General features: G+C 38.1%; 1 protein-coding gene across 1 annotated transcript in view; it reads right to left on the reverse strand.

Moving 5' to 3' along the window:
- The window catches only part of LOC143239183 (uncharacterized), a 123,425-nt gene that overhangs the window by 40,284 nt on the left and 67,059 nt on the right, over window positions 1-16,082 (reverse strand). Inside the window, exons 7-8 of the mRNA XM_076480048.1 lie at window positions 14,164-14,443; window positions 12,878-13,042 (exon numbers count right to left, since the gene is read on the reverse strand). Of these exons, the coding sequence (XP_076336163.1) occupies window positions 12,878-13,042; window positions 14,164-14,443 (445 nt within the window). The remainder of the gene's footprint in view (window positions 1-12,877; window positions 13,043-14,163; window positions 14,444-16,082) is intronic.

Consider the following 16,082-nt stretch of genomic DNA (forward strand, 5'->3'; position numbering starts at 1 on the left):
CACACATGTACATTTTTTCAAAAATAAAAATTTAAAACTTGTATAATGTTGAAAGCTGAAGTATAATCTACATTTTAATGCCAATTTTACTAACTGATACATATTGACAATAAAGTAGTTTAAATTAAATTATGAAAAGTCCTGGCATACACACTTTGACCTACCTATAGCAAAATGGTTAAAATGTTAAAATGACTGGTGCACCAGTAGATATATTGCCTAATGCACCAATAATTCATATGACTGAAGTTTGTAGTTAGATGTTCAAAAGCACAGTTTAATGGGCTTTGCTACCCTTGCTTACTCAGCTACCCAGTAATTTTGTCAGAGGTCAAATGTTTAATGTTTTATGAGAACCACTCACCTAATCTACGAGAGTACTGAAAACCACTATAATATTTTTTTCAGAATTTTATTTGTTATTGTTGTGTAGGTTGAGAGAACTTCCTTATATACAGTGATGGAGTTTTGTTTTTCATGTGTATTGATATATACTATAATTAAAGCAAAAATAATTAAACATGATTAAAAAGTTTTTACTTGAAAAGTCTTAGTTAAGCTGAGACCAGTCTGTGCTTATTTTGTCAAGAAAGTCTGAAAATAAAAAAACAGAAATTTGATTACTCCGCAGACAGGTGCACCTACACTCAACACTCAGCCAAGCTACTGACCATAGCTTTGTAAATGACCCCAGATGGTAACATATGAATTAAGCACAAAGCCAGTAACTGTCTAAGAGCTATTAACATACATGATGTTGTGTAAAGGAGGTAAAAGTATATGGTAATATAAACATCTAATAAATGTCCCATAAACATGTCAAAATATTATACTAAGTATATTATTAGTGTAGCATCACATTAATCAATTACATGAGAAACACAATTGTTCATGGTTTGTTGGTTGGTTGAATTAGTGTTTTATGACACAAAGCAGCTAGGCTATCTGTGCCAAACGTCCAGTAAAAAGGTAAAAGTAAATTAAGTAATTCATAAAAGGAAATTCAGGTAAAACAAAATAAAGTTATAAAAAAACATAAATAACATAAAACCAATGTTTACATCTAGTCTACAATGTTAAGAGAAAAACTACAGTAATTCAAGTTGTAAAGGGCTTTCTGTAGCATAATTGTAATTATCATAACTCACCAGGAAGAATAACAGGTAAGTACAAAAACCACCAACAGCCACCAGAAGTTGGCCTTTCCAGTCCTGATTCAGAGTTATTTGATGTTATGGCCATTTCCAAAAAGAAAAGTAATAAAAAAGGTTTCAAAATACGTGTAGCAAAATTATAATAACAACTCCCCAGGATGACTAATGGGTAGTTCAAACAGCAGCATTAGTCACCTGAAGTTGGCCTTTCCAGTTCTGGTTTAGAGTTATTTAATGTTACAGCCATTTCCTTATTTCAAATCAAACTAGATGGACTGATTTTTAAAAGGAAGCCACATTAAAAAGGTGTAATGTATAAATTAAAAAACTTAAATGGCATTAAAAAGATTAATGACCTTTAAAATCTAAAAACATTACCAAGGTGGACAGTGTCACCATCATCAATAACACTGTCTAACATTATGGACAAACCTTGGGATAGAACATGTTTAAAATGGTGTCGTCGTTGAGAGTCATAACAACGACAAGAAAGTAAAACGTGGCTTATTGTGATGTGAGTGTTACACAAACTATACACTGGTGCATCAGTTCCAGATAAAAGAAAACAATGAGTTAAAAAACTGTGACCAATACGTAGTCTAGTTAGAGCAACTTCCTCTTTCCGATCCTTACGGAAGCAAGACGGCCAAAGTAAAATATAAGGTTTTATATTTACTCCATTTACACCTCAAATGAGGTGGACCATGGTAGAGTGCTGTAGTCAGAACCCACACTGGGTGGGCAAGAAGAGGTTGTTTGATTCGAGAAACCAAACAAGATGAGCATTAACCATCCTCTCTAAGGTCTTACAGAGACAGCTCATCAAAGCAATTGGATGGACGTTTAAAAGAATCTTGGGATCCTTCCCAGGCTAAGAGAAAGGTTGGACAATAGCCTGGCACCAGGCATCAGGAAAAACATTCTCCTACCAGATCCAGTTAAAAACAATCAGAAGAATAGCAAGATAAGCAGGAGATAAATGGTACAGCATGTCCAACTGATGTACTGCCAGATCGATGAACGCCTAGTTTGAGTTCCACTAGTGTAAAGAGACAATTAGCTCGAAAGGAAAGAGGTGATTGTTCTGCCTGAGTCTTGATGGCTAAGAACATGGAGGAAGAAGCAGAAGTGCTAGGTACCCAGCAAAAGCTTTCACTTACAGTATCAGCAATGCTTCAGGTATCAGCTACTTCCTGGCCTTCAGAGAGTAAAATTTAGATGGGGACAGAATTGTATTGCCCACTGACCTTTCGAATCTTGTCCCATATGACTCTGGAATTAGTGGTAGAAGATATTCTGGTTGTGAACTTAATCCAAGATTCCTTCTGGGTTTAACGTCTTACCCACCAAGCATGTGCACGGGCCCACTGGAAAGTGATGCAGTTCGAGAGCGTGGGATATCTATGGAAAGTATCCCAAGCCCGTTTTTGAACCTTCTGTGCCATGTGGCAGGCAGGATTCCACCATGGACGAGGATATAGTAGAAAATGTGTCGAGGTTTTAGGTTTGACTGATTGATTGATTTAGTGTTTTATGGCACAAAGCAGCGAGGCTATCTGCGCCAGACATTCGGTAAAAATGTAAAAAAAAAAAAAATAAATAAATAAATGTAGTAATAGACATAAATGGAAATGAAGGTAAAACAAAAAAGTATAAAACCAATGTTGACATCTAGTCTACAATGTTAAGATAGAAGGCAGAGTATAAGAAGTTGTAAGGTATTTACTCTAGCAAAAAGGTTATGATCATAACCCGCCAGGTAGACTAACAGGAAAGTTCAAGAACCACCGTCAGTCACCTGAAGTTGGTCTTTCCAGTCCTGGTTCTGGGTTATGTATGTGTCATAGCAACCAGTATCAAAATGTAAAAGAATAGAAGTTTTAAAAGATACATAGCAAAATTGTAACAATGAGTAGCCAAATGTCCAGTAAAAAGATAAAGTCAAGTAAATGGAGTAAAATTTGTAACAGTAAATGAAGGTAAAAACAAAACAGCAATTAAAACAGAAAATGGTGTAAAAACCAATGGTGACATCCAGTCTTCAAAGTTGTAAAATATTTACTCTAGCAAAATGGTAATGATCATAACCGGCCAGGAAGACTAACAGGTAAGTTCAAGAACCACCGTCAATCACCTGAAGTTGGCCTTTCCAGTCCTGGTTCCGGGTTATGTGTCATAACAGCTATTATCAAAATGTAAAAGAATAAAAGTTTTAAAAGACACTCCGCAAAATCGTAATAATGAGTAGCCAAATGTCCAGTAAAAAGATAAAAGTCAAGTAAATGGAGTAAAATTTGTAAAAGTAATTGAAGATAAAAGCAAAACAGCAATTAAAACAGAAAATGGCGTAAAAACCAATGTTGACATCCAGTCAACAAAGTTGTAAAGAACTACCTGTAGCAGAATGGTAATGATCATAACCCGCCAGGAAGACTAACAGGTAAGTATAAAAACCACCGTCAGTCACCTGAAGTTGGTCTTTCCAGTCCTGGTTCTGGGTTATGAGTCAATATGGCCAGTACTAAAAAAGTTAAGTAGTAAAAGTGTGAAATGATATGCAGCAAAGTATAATAACAACTTCGCCAGGACGACTAACGAGTAGTTCAAATGGATAGTTCAAACAGTAGCGTTAGTCATCTGAAGTTGGCCTTTCCAGTCCTGGTGTCGAGTTATTTAATGTTCTGGCCATTGTCCAATGTCAAATTGAAGGAGAGAGATTAAAACTGTAAAAAAGGAACCACAATTAAAAAGGTGTAATGAATAAATATGCAACAATTAAATGAGATTAAAAGATTAATGGCCATTAAAAATTAAAAACATTATCAAGGTGGACAGAGTCACCATCACCAATAACTCTGTCCAATGTTACAGACTGACCCTGGGAAAAATATGTTTAAAATATTGCCGTCGTTGAGAATTGTAACGATGGCAAGAAAGTAAAACGTGGCTGATAGTGATTTGAGTGTTACACAAACTACACATTGGTGCATCAGTTCCAGATAAAAGAAAATGATGAGTTAAAATAACTGTGACCAATGTGTAGCCTAGTGAGAACAACTTCCTCCTTCCGAACTTTACGGAAGCTAGATGGCCAAAGTCCAATTTTGGGTTTGATTTGAAAAAGTTTGTTGTCACGTTGCTCACCCAAGTGGACTGCCAGCTGGCACGGAGCCGAGCCTTGAAGACAACACCATAGTCCATGTACGGAATAGGCATAGGAGTGATGGTGCTGAAGCAGACTCATTTAGCTGCCATGTCTGCAAGCTTGTTCCCGCGAATACCAACATGGTCTGGTATCCAGAAAAACTGAATTGAAGTTGCTGCTAATGAGAAATGGGCCAGTCGGTTTCGAATATCAGCGAGAATAGGATGTGAGCTAACGTGTAGCGATTCCAAGGCAAGTATAGAACTAAGCGAATCAGTATAAATAGTGCAGTTGGAGTACTGCTCAGCTGCAATATGATCCAGGGCAAGAGATATGGCATACAGTTCAGCAGTGAACACAGAAGCTGTAGAAGGGATTCTGCGCGCAACTACTGACCCATAGCAAACCATAGCAGAGCCCACTGAATTACCTGATTTGGAACCATCTGTATAAATGGGAACTGAATGATTGTTTGAAAGATATTCATTAAATAAAAGACGGTACTTCCAAGCTGGAGTATCTGCCTTTTTTAGGTGACTGAAAGAAAGGTCACATTTGGGGGCTGTAATAAGCCATGGTGGGATGGGCCAACCTGTGGAATCTGCAATGTTATCCAAGGACAGACCCAATTCATCCAATTGCGCCGGATCACGAAGGCCAAACGGAGCAATGACAGATCGTCTGTTCTGAAAAAGTACTGCCCACCGAGGAAGAAAAACACATTTCCAGGTGGGGTGCTTTGGTAAGGAATGAAGTTTCGAAGTATATTGTAAAGATAGTTGCAAACTGCAAAGGTGTAGAGAAGGTTCATGAGATTCAATGTATATACTTTGAACTGGAGAGGTACGGAAAGCCCCCAGTGCAGCGTCGAAGTCCTTGGTGATGAATGGGGTCCAACATTTTTAAGGGTAAGGGTCTGGCAGAGCCATGGATCATTGATTCATAATCGAGTTTTGATCTAATAAGAGCGCGATATACCTTTAACATTGAACAGCGATCTGCCCCCCAACTGGTAGAAGAGAGAACACGGAGGATGTTCAGTGCTCTTGTGCATTTGACCCGAAGCTGCTTTAAGTGTGGTATAAAGGTCAGTTTACGATCAAAGATAAGCCCCAAGAACTTGGTCTCTGGGACCACTGACAGCAAAACTTCACCGATATGAAGTTCAGGATCAGGGTGAATACCACGTCGACGGCAAAAGTGCATGCATACAGTTTTGGAGAGAGAGAAATTAAAGCCGTTCGCCAGAGTCCACTTCCGTACACAATTGAGGGCGGTTTGTAGTTGCCGCTCAATATATCTCATGTTTGACGACTGACATGAGATGTGAAAGTCGTCGACATACAGCCCATTCGCAACAGTGAGAGGGAGTTGTTCAGTGATGGCATTTATCTTTATACTGAAGAGTGTAACACTCAATACACAGCCTTGAGGGACTCCAAGTTCCTGTACAAAAGAACGGGAAAGTGTCAAACCCACACGAACTTGGAATCTCCTGTCCATTAAAAAATTTTTTAATAAACATGGGTAGATGGCCACGTAACCCATATGTATGGAGGTCTCGCAAAACGCCATACCTTCATATTGTGTCGTAAGCCTTGTCTACGTCAAAGAATATTGATACAAGATGTTGGCGGTTGAGAAAGGCTTCTCTGATAGATGTTTCAAGACGAATTAGGTGGTCTGTGGTGGAGTGCTGTCGACGGAACCCACACTGGGTGGGCGAGAGGAGGTTGTTTGATTCAAGGAACCAAACAAGACGAGCATTAACCATCCTTTCTAATGTCTTACAGAGACAGCTCGTCAAAGCAATTGGACGGTAGTTTGAAGGAATCTTGGGATCTTTCCCTGGCTTAGAGAAAAGTAAAATAATAGCCTGGTGCCAGGCATCAGGAAAAACATTCTCCTGCCAGATCCGATTGAAAACAATCAGAAGGACATCAAGAGAAGCAGGAGATAGATGGTGCAGCATGTCATAATGAATATCATCAGGTCCAACAGACGTACTGGCAGACCGATGAAGGGCCATTTTTAGTTCCACCAGGGTAAAGGGACAATTATAGTCAAAGAAACAGTCAGTTCAAAAGGAAAGAGGTGATTGCTCTGCCCGAGTCTTGATGGCCAGGAAGGTGGAGGAACAAGCAGAAGTGCTAGATACCCGGCAAAAGCTTTCACCTAGAGTGTTAGCGATGTTCTGAACATCAGTCACCTCCTGACCATCAGAGAGTAAAATCGAGAGGGGGATAGAATTGTAGTGCCCATTAACCTTTCGAATCCTGTCCCATATGATCTTGGAACTGGTGGTAGAAGATATGCTGGTTGTGAACTTAATCCAAGATTCCTTCTGGCTTTGACGCCTTACCCACCTAGCATGTGCCCGGGGCCCGTTGGAAAGCAACCCGGTTTGAAAGTGTGGGATATCTACGAAAAGTATCCCAGGCCCGCTTTTGAGCCTTCCGTGCTAAGTAGCAAGCAGGATTCCACCACGGACGAGGATATCGTGGAAAACGTGTCGAGATTTTAGGAATACACTGAGCAGCTGCATGTGTAATACAGTCAGTTACCGCTGCTTCACAGTCATCTATTGATGGCTGATTTACGATGGCAGGATGAAGTTCTGCGAGAGCAGTGAAAGTGGACCAGTCTGCCTGATCCAGCTTCCACTGGGGCACGCGGGTAGGGTGGCATCGACCACAGCCAGTCTCTCTCAAAAGGATCGGAAAATGATCACTGCCTAGTGGATTACTGTCAACCCTCCATGAAGAATGGGAGAATAATGAAGGGGAGCAAATTGAGAGATCAATAGCGGTAAAGGACTGACTAGGTGCATGAAAGTAAGTGGAAGAACCAGTATTGAAAAGAGAAAGATTGTGATCAGAGAGCATCCGCTCTATAGATCGGCCCCTCCCATCAATAATAGCACTTTCCCAGAGGGGATGATGTCCATTAAAATCCCCTAGGATTAGAAATGGAGATGGCAATTGTTCAACGAGAGCATCAAGATCTGATTGATCATATGTCTCTCCAGGGGACAGGTACAGAGAACAAACAGTGATGGTATGACCCAAGGAAACACGGATGACTACAGCCTCCAAGGGAGTACCCTCCATGTACTCGACCATCACACAACCTGTCATTTCTGTACAGAGAAAACTGCCAAATGGAGACAGTATCAGCAGTTTTGAGAAATGTTTCTTGTAAAGAAAGACAAACAGGATGGTAGGAAGCAATCAGCATTTTGATATCATCCAGATTAGAACGTAAACCTCGACAGTTCCATTGCATCAAGGTGGCAATTTTTAAGAACGGGTAGTTGAAGTGGCTGGAGAACCCTTCGGTTTACGACCACGTCTTTTTTCTTTACTGTCTTTAGTTGGAGGAGGTCTATCTACCTCCATGGATCCTGCTCTGGGTCGGGTGGGCAGGTTTTTGTTAATGGAAGGGGAATCCAGTGACTGAGGACGCGAACGAATAATTGTTTTGTCTCTTGTGGTGAGAGAAAAAGATGTATCAGAAGAGATGCCTGTATTTGAAACTGAAGGACGTGGATCTTGAGGTTTGTTGGAAGGTATGGGAGGAACAGAGATGGGTGTGGAAGTCGATTCATCAACCTTTTTAACCACGGTGGTCAAAAGGCTTTTCATTTGTATTGAAAACGATTCTCTTGGAGGCACAGAGATCTCTGTCTGCACTCCCACTGTAGTTGTGGAATGAAGTGCAGCAGCATATGTCCGAGATGGAGTTGTGGACAGCAATTTCCGAGCCTCAGGATAACTAATGTTATGTGTCGTTTTCAAAAGCTGCACCTCTTTTTCCTCCAACCATTTTGGGCAAGAATGAAAGTAAGAGGGGTGAAAACCATTGCAGTTTACGCAATGTGGGTTCATGTCACAGTCATTGGCATCGTGGTCCTTGCCTCCACAACGAGCACATGTCAGGGAACCACGACAAGATGTCTTTGAGTGGCGAATCTCTGACATTGGAAACATCAAGAGGGTTTGGTATGTATGGCGAACCCTGCAAGTGAGATAACTTGCCTTGATGGTGGCAGGTGCACGTGGTGAAGTAAATGTTAAAACGAGGGTATTTGTTGGCAGTGTAACTCCATCTTTGCGCAGTGGAGATGCCTCACTGCAGAAACTCCTTTAGTGGAGAGACCAGCGAGAATCTCTGACTCGGGAACGTTCTTCAAATCTCTTTCAACAATAACTCCTCGTGAAGAATTCAAGGTAGCATGGAGTGTAACCTCAATAGGTATATCCCCAATTGCCTTTGAATTCAAGAGGAGTTCACTGTGTTGGGATGTGGATGTTTCAACCAATATGTCACCAGATCGAAGTTTCTTTACTGACTTTGGAGAGCCAGCAAGTCCCTCTAGTCCCTTTTGAATAAAAAAAAGGGGACATTTGCCCTAAAGGTTTTTCCGAAAGAGAATGTAATATAAGAAAATGAGGTACGTGTGTTACTGATGTTGAAGATTGCTGTTCTGAGTATTCAAGACGTGGTCGCTTTACCCATTGACTGTTTTTTTACAATTTTATTTAAATTTTTTTAGAGGATCCATAGGAAAAAGAAAAAATTTCGGTACCCACTGACCCCACCCACCATGAAGCCCTACAAGGGGACGCACTCGCACTACAAAGTCACGCAAGGACAATGCAGCAATGCCAGGGTTTCGTGAGCACTATACTCAAACACCAGCATCACATACAATGTCCGCAACACCCGTTGAGAACTTCCAACACTGGTACTTGGTTGACTCTAGCCCAAGTGGACCAGCCGATTGACCCAAGGGGGGCCACCCAAAGGCCACCCGTCTACAGGAATTCGAGGCCAAAGTGGTGTGTTAGGGTTGGACCCCCCAACCACCAGGATCCTTTTCTCCCCTTCACGGGTCGCCACGCACAGCAAACACGTGGGTGGATGTTTAGATCCCAGAGAAGGTAACCAGATAGAACAGAACCTTCCCTGGGAGGTCCCCTCAGCACGTACAGGAATCCACACCGAAGGCCGAGGTTTTAGGAATACATTGAGCAGCTGCTTGTATAATACAGTCAGTTACTGCTGGCACATAGTTGTCTAATGATGGCTTACAGACAATAACAGGATCAAGTTCTGTGAGAGTAATGAAAGAGGGCCAGTTTGCCTGATCCAGCTTCCACTGGAGCATGCGGGTCAAGTGGCATCGACCATGGCCAGTCTCTCTCAAGATGATAGGAAAATTATCACTGCCTTGTGGATTATTGTCAACCCTCCATGAAAAATGAGAAAATAATGAAGGGGAGCAAATTCATAGATCAATAGCAGTAAAGGACTGACTAGGAGCATGAAAATAAGTAGAAAAACCAGTATTGAAAAAAGAGAAAGGTAGTGATCAGAAAGCATATGCTCTACAAAGCAACCCCACCTCTCAAGTCCCCAAGATAAAAAAAGAGACAGCAACTGTTCAATGAGAGCATCAAGGTCTAGATTGATCATATGTCTCTCCAGGTGACACGTAGAGAGAACAAACAGTGTGGTATGACCCAAGGAAACACGGATGGCTACAGCCTCCAAGGATGTGTCAAGTAGCAAAGACAAGGTGGACACATGCTGATTAACCAACAGTGACATCCCTCCATGCACACATCCATCACACAGCTGGTCATTTCTGTACAAAGAAAACTGCTGAAAAATGACTGTATCTGTAACCATTTTTATTTATATGTAGGAGGATTGGGTGGAGAACCCTTCTGTTTATGACCACGTTTTTTTTTCCTTACTGTCCTTATTCGATGGAGATCTATCAACCTACATGGATCCTGCCCTGGGTCGACTGGGCAGGTGTTCGCTGTTGGAAGGGGATTCCAGTGACTGAGGACATGAACGAATGATTGTTTTGCATCCTGGGATGGGAGAAGAAGATGAACCCAAGGAAATGCCTGTACTTGGAACCAAAGGATGTGGATCTTGGAGTTTGTTGGAATGTATGTAAGGGACAGAGATAGGTGTTGAAGTTGATTCATCAACTTTTTTTAACCATGGAAGTTAAAAGATCTTTCACTTCTTTGGAGAATGATTTTTTTGGAGGCACATAGAGACCTGTCTGCACTCCCACTGTAGCTGTGAAATGAAGTGTACCAGAATATGTCCGAGATGAGGTGGTGGACAGCAATATTTGAGCCTCAGGATAAATAATGTTATGAATAATTTTCAAATGCTGCACTTCTTTTTCTTCCAATCATTTATGGCAAGAATGAAAGTAGGATGGGTGAGAGCCATTGCAATTGATGCAATGAGAGTCTGTTTCACACTTGTAGGAATCATAATCCTTGCCATTGCAACGAGCACATGTCAAGAAACCACAACATGACGTCTTTGAGTGACCAAACTGCTGACACTGGAAACATCGCAGAGGGTTCAGAATGTATGGCCATACTCTGCAATCAAGATAACCTGCCTTGATGGTGGCAGGCGGACATATTGACGTAAATGTGAAAATGAGGACATTGGTCTGCACCATAATTCCATCTTTGCTAGTGGATATACACCTCACTGCAAAAACTCCTTGGGTGGAGAAACCAGTGAGAATCTCCAACTCTGGGATGTTCTTCAAATCCCTCACAACAATAACTCATGATGAATTCAAAGTAGCATGAGGTGTAACCTCAATAGATATATCCCTAATTGCCTTTGAATGCAAGAGGAGTTCACTGTGTTGAGATGTGGATGTTTCCATCAATATGTCACGAGATCAAAGCTACTTCACTAACATTGGAGAACCAGCAAGTCCCTCTAGTCCCTTCTGAATGAAAAAGGGAGATATCTGCCCTAAAGGTTTGTCTGAAACTGAATGCAATATAAGAAAATGAAGTACAAGAGGTGGTACAAATGGTTAGGATTGCTTCTCAGAATCTTTAAGATGTGGTTGTTTACCTATAGACTTTTTTCACTATTTTATGAAGATTTTTAATTGGAGTATCCATAATAAAGAAAGGGAAATTTCAGTGCTCACTGACCCCACCCACCATGGAGCCCTACGAGGGGACACACTTCACTGTAAATGTCAAACAAGGACACTGAAGCAATGCCAGGGTTTTGTGAGCACTATACCCAAACACCAGCATCAGATACAATGTCCGCAACACCCGTTGAGAACATCCAACACTGGTACTTGGTTGACTCTAGCCCAAGTGGACCAGCCGATTGACCCAAGGGGGCCACCCCAAGGCTGCTCATCTACAGGAATTTAAGGCCAAAGTGGTGTGTTAAGGATGGACCCCTCAACAACCAGGATCCTCTCCTTCCCTTCGTGCGTTGCCACGCATGGCCAACACGTGGGTGGATGTTTAGATCCCAGAGGAGGTAAACTGAAAGAACAGAACCTTGCCTGGGAGGAACCCTCACCACGTACAGGAATCCAAACCGAGGGGCAATTGTTAATGTACTCCAGAAATGGAGTAAAGAATTTCACCCCTAATATTTAGACATTGTGATATGAAGTTTACTCTTCTTAATTGCCTGCAAGGTATTTTCAGAACATAAAGTGTACCTTATTTTCATTAAAACTCAAAAGAAAGAATTTCACATTTGACTTTGAAATGTTCGACAGGAGAGAAATATTTATATAAAGGTAAAGGTAATCGTGAGATTCCTACCACCTTTGAGAGAAGATGCAGTTTCAATGGTTGTTTTACAAGTAGTGTCAAAGTTGGACTGACCTCATCAACTGAGAAACATTTCTTAAGTGCAAATACTTTTGTAACAAATCTGAGTTTTATGTGCAAATAACAGTGCAACCTAGCTTTTTAAATGTGAGATTAACTAAAAATCTTTTGTTAGTTGATTATATGTAATTCTTCAAGTCTGATTCTATACCTCATCCAAGCTTGTTCTTATCTTGACTTTGTGAAGCAATAGTCTATTGTAAGCAAGTATACACATTACATTTTTAAGTTCCAATAAAAATTGTATTTATTGTGCATCACACTTTAATTCGTTTTTTCTTTAGCTTAAACTTGGACAGTAGACACTTTGCAGTCTTCTCTAATACCATATCTTGTTTGAATCTCCCATTAAGCATTTATTCTTATCAATTAAATTTCAAATCTAAATTCAGTTCACCCAGATACACTACATCCATAAATAACTTTGTCTAGATCAAAGTGCTTAAAAAACTTGATAGAACACAAACTTGGCACCTTTAAATTGCATACTTAATTACTGATCATTAAAAACATATTTTGTATAATGTGCCCATTCTCTTTTCTCAAGCACTGTGAAATACTTTCTTAAACCAACTCTTGACTAGAAATTAAAGTAATGATAAAGTTGTTCTTAAAAATATAACTTGGTAATGTGTCAATTAGCTATTTTTATTCATAAATTAAAGCTTAAATATAACTATAGTCCTCTGTACTGATATTATTGCTATTATTAATATAGCTGCAGAGAACACTTATCATATGAACATTCAATTACATAATCTCAAACACTTATGTGGAACTCAACAGAATTATTCTAATCCTTGTTGGAAATATAGTTAAAAGCATTAAAATTACGAATGATGCGAAACAAAACATCCAATGCTAGAACTTACCTAAAATACCAATTAATGTGCCATATATGGGGTTGGTGACATAACTTATAAAACTCTTCATCACCATGTCAGCCATGCACACCCCATCTTGTACCAAGAGCTCTAGTCTATAGTTGTCCAAAACGGATGCATTGCGATTTATTGCTTCCACTGCCATCTGGGCCGCTAGAAACCATAGAGAAATAATGAACTGATTAAGTTGCAACTATGTTTTCTAAACAGTTTTACAATCATTTTAAGATTATTAGGCAGACTATGTATGTCTTGTTTTTGTGAAATGAAAGAGTGAAAGACAGTTTAATTATTAAAATTTTGTTTTCATAACAAATTTGTAGATTAACTTTTTTTCACATATTACAGTGACAAAGGCAATTGTTACATAGGCTTCTGAATAAGAAAATTTTACTTCAAATTATTCTAGATATTTCAGGACAAGCTTATATCAAAAGTATGTAATATGTTATTAATTAGGGAAAGCAAAATTATTTATCCTCAAACACACTGTGTTACTCAATTAATAACATCTTAAGTTAATTTTTAGGACAGAAATTCATCTTGGAGTTGGTACTTTTTCCTTCTTAATTATAATGACTGTCTTTCTTTAAAAATTATCTATTTGAATTAATAGTGAAATAAATACGACTTTTGTGTGATATGCCCATGAAGTACTATGCTAAGCAATCTTTTTTTTTTTTGAAATGACTTAATTTGAAAAGTTCAGAATTGAAGAAACCTTTCTTCATTCTGAACAAAAACCTGCACTACACATATTTTCTACTTCTGAAAGTCCAGTCACCATCAAAAGTTTCAGCTTCAATATCAAAATAACTTTCATCATTTGAAATCTCCAGTGAAGTCTTATTCTCACTAACTTCATGATATTAATATTTCAAAATATCAATAACTGTGCTTTTATCCATACTTTGTAATACCCATGTTTCATGGAAGTGACCACACTTGTTGACATTTGTCAAAAAAAGTACGAGTTCAAGATGTCTTTTAGAACAAAAGTGAAGATGTGTGTCATTTCCAATTGAGCAAAGGAATCAGGAACAAAGAAACACCTTGATAAATATAAATAACAGGCCAAGATTTTGAACCTTAAAACTAGTATGTCACACACTATATAAATCACATCTTACATTATCCCTGAGAGAAGTTTCTTTTCTTATGCAAATATATATACATATACATACAAGTTCTGCCCATTTAAGGGGTTAAACAACTGCAAGTACTGATGTCATTCACTCTTTCTATTAATTAATTCAGGATGTGTTAAATCTTACCTGGGACCACAGCACTCTGTCTCCAATATATCCCTGATAGAGGAAAAATACCACCTATGTACAATGGTATTCTATGAGACAAGTCATCTGGAATCCATTTACTCCAGATGTGTTCATGTTGTAGCAACCAACTACAAGCTATTTGCTGCATGCTCCAGCCATTCTGTAGTGCCTGTTCATACTTCTCCAACATACTTGTTAACTGTGTCTGGCTGAAGAACATGGACTGAACTACATGGTAAGCATCATGAGCATTTTTCTTGAACACAGACCAAGTCACCTGTACAAAACTTACTTCATTATACGTATCTATATAAAGTAGTTTAGGTAATCAAACTTCTCAAATTAACTTGTAAAATATTGCTGAAATCATTAAATACATATCAACTTATGAGATAATCTTTTGGTCAAACCAATAAATATTAACTAAGTCATCTAACAAGTATATTGTTCAAACCAACAAAACAAAATCAACTAATTCAATGGAACATTATATTACACAAATTAATAAATGTGTCAAAAATTCACTAAATACAAAAATTTTAAGTCAATAAACATTATTCATATCCCTATACAAATTGAAATAATTCCTTGTAAGTAGAATTACTCAAACACTAAATTTTTGACATAAATATATAAATTAATCAAATAACTTAAACCACATACTGTTTAAATCATTACAAAATGCAATTTCTCTTTGTTTAAATCATGTAACAACCCAGTTACCTAAATAAATATAGTTTCTCAAATTACTCAGGTAAGATGGTTTATAAACCACTAAATACAAAACAAATTACAAACAAGTTTTCATACATTATTAAACACAGAATTGATAACCTAAAGAATATAACAATTAAAGTGTTAACTGCAAACAACATAGCACAGGAACAGTGTTGTTTAAACCATTAAACAAGTCAGCTAACATAGCATACTACTATTTAAATAATTCAGTTTTAACCATCTTTCACTTAGTAACATGTTAAACCATTTTTATTGTCATTCAAGTTATTGTCTATGGAATTAAATCTATAAATTTAAACAAATTCAGCAATTCTTACAACATAGTTTGAATTATTAAATATCAATTAAGTTACACAAGACTTATTACTTAATTTGTTAGCTTAAAACCTAGGCAATATACAATTTAATCAAAAACAACCTGTTGGCCTAGACAATAAACTCATGAAATTCTTAACTATTAAGCAAAACACCTAGAAAAATAATGTATAACAAATGGTAACACTTCAGTAATTTTCATTTCTAGGATAATATTAATTCACCTTCTATAACTAAGCAGTCAAGAACAGGTTAATGTATAGTGCATTACAGCATGGCAGAGAGAACACTTTATAAACTAATAAATAATTAGTATAGAAGCAATAGCCCAATATATACCTTTAAAAGGATAACTACAAGTCTACCTATTTTTGTGTGGATATGATGTTGCAGAATTGCTCCTATATACTGATAATAAGACAAAGAACCATTCTAAACATATTTTATCTGGTTGTCAAAATTGTTAAGAAAATATGTGAGCAAATATATTAAAATTTCATCTTGATATAGATTAACTGTGAGGAAGAAAGAACATTACAAACATAATATATATAAATAGAATATGTTTTCAGTAAAATCTACAAGACTTTTGTATAAAAACCATTCAGATGTGCTAGAAAAATATTTGTACATAGGATATGACTGTGAATTTATGATCAGTCTGACTCAAACTTTGACAAGTCAGAGTGCAAGATGTTGTTCACATTAAATTAAAAAATACTTTTATCTATCATACAATTTGCATGTTGTATTTCCAGAGCCTCTGGAATCTCCAAAATCCATATCCACAGGTGTTGTTTTGTTTTTTTCAGTATATTTGTATTTGGTATTTACTCTTCCATACCACAAACTGTTGCTACATC

This window comes from Tachypleus tridentatus, chromosome 13, assembly GCF_004210375.1.
Source record: "Tachypleus tridentatus isolate NWPU-2018 chromosome 13, ASM421037v1, whole genome shotgun sequence".
In the NCBI taxonomy this organism is placed as follows: Eukaryota; Metazoa; Arthropoda; class Merostomata; order Xiphosura; family Limulidae; genus Tachypleus; species Tachypleus tridentatus.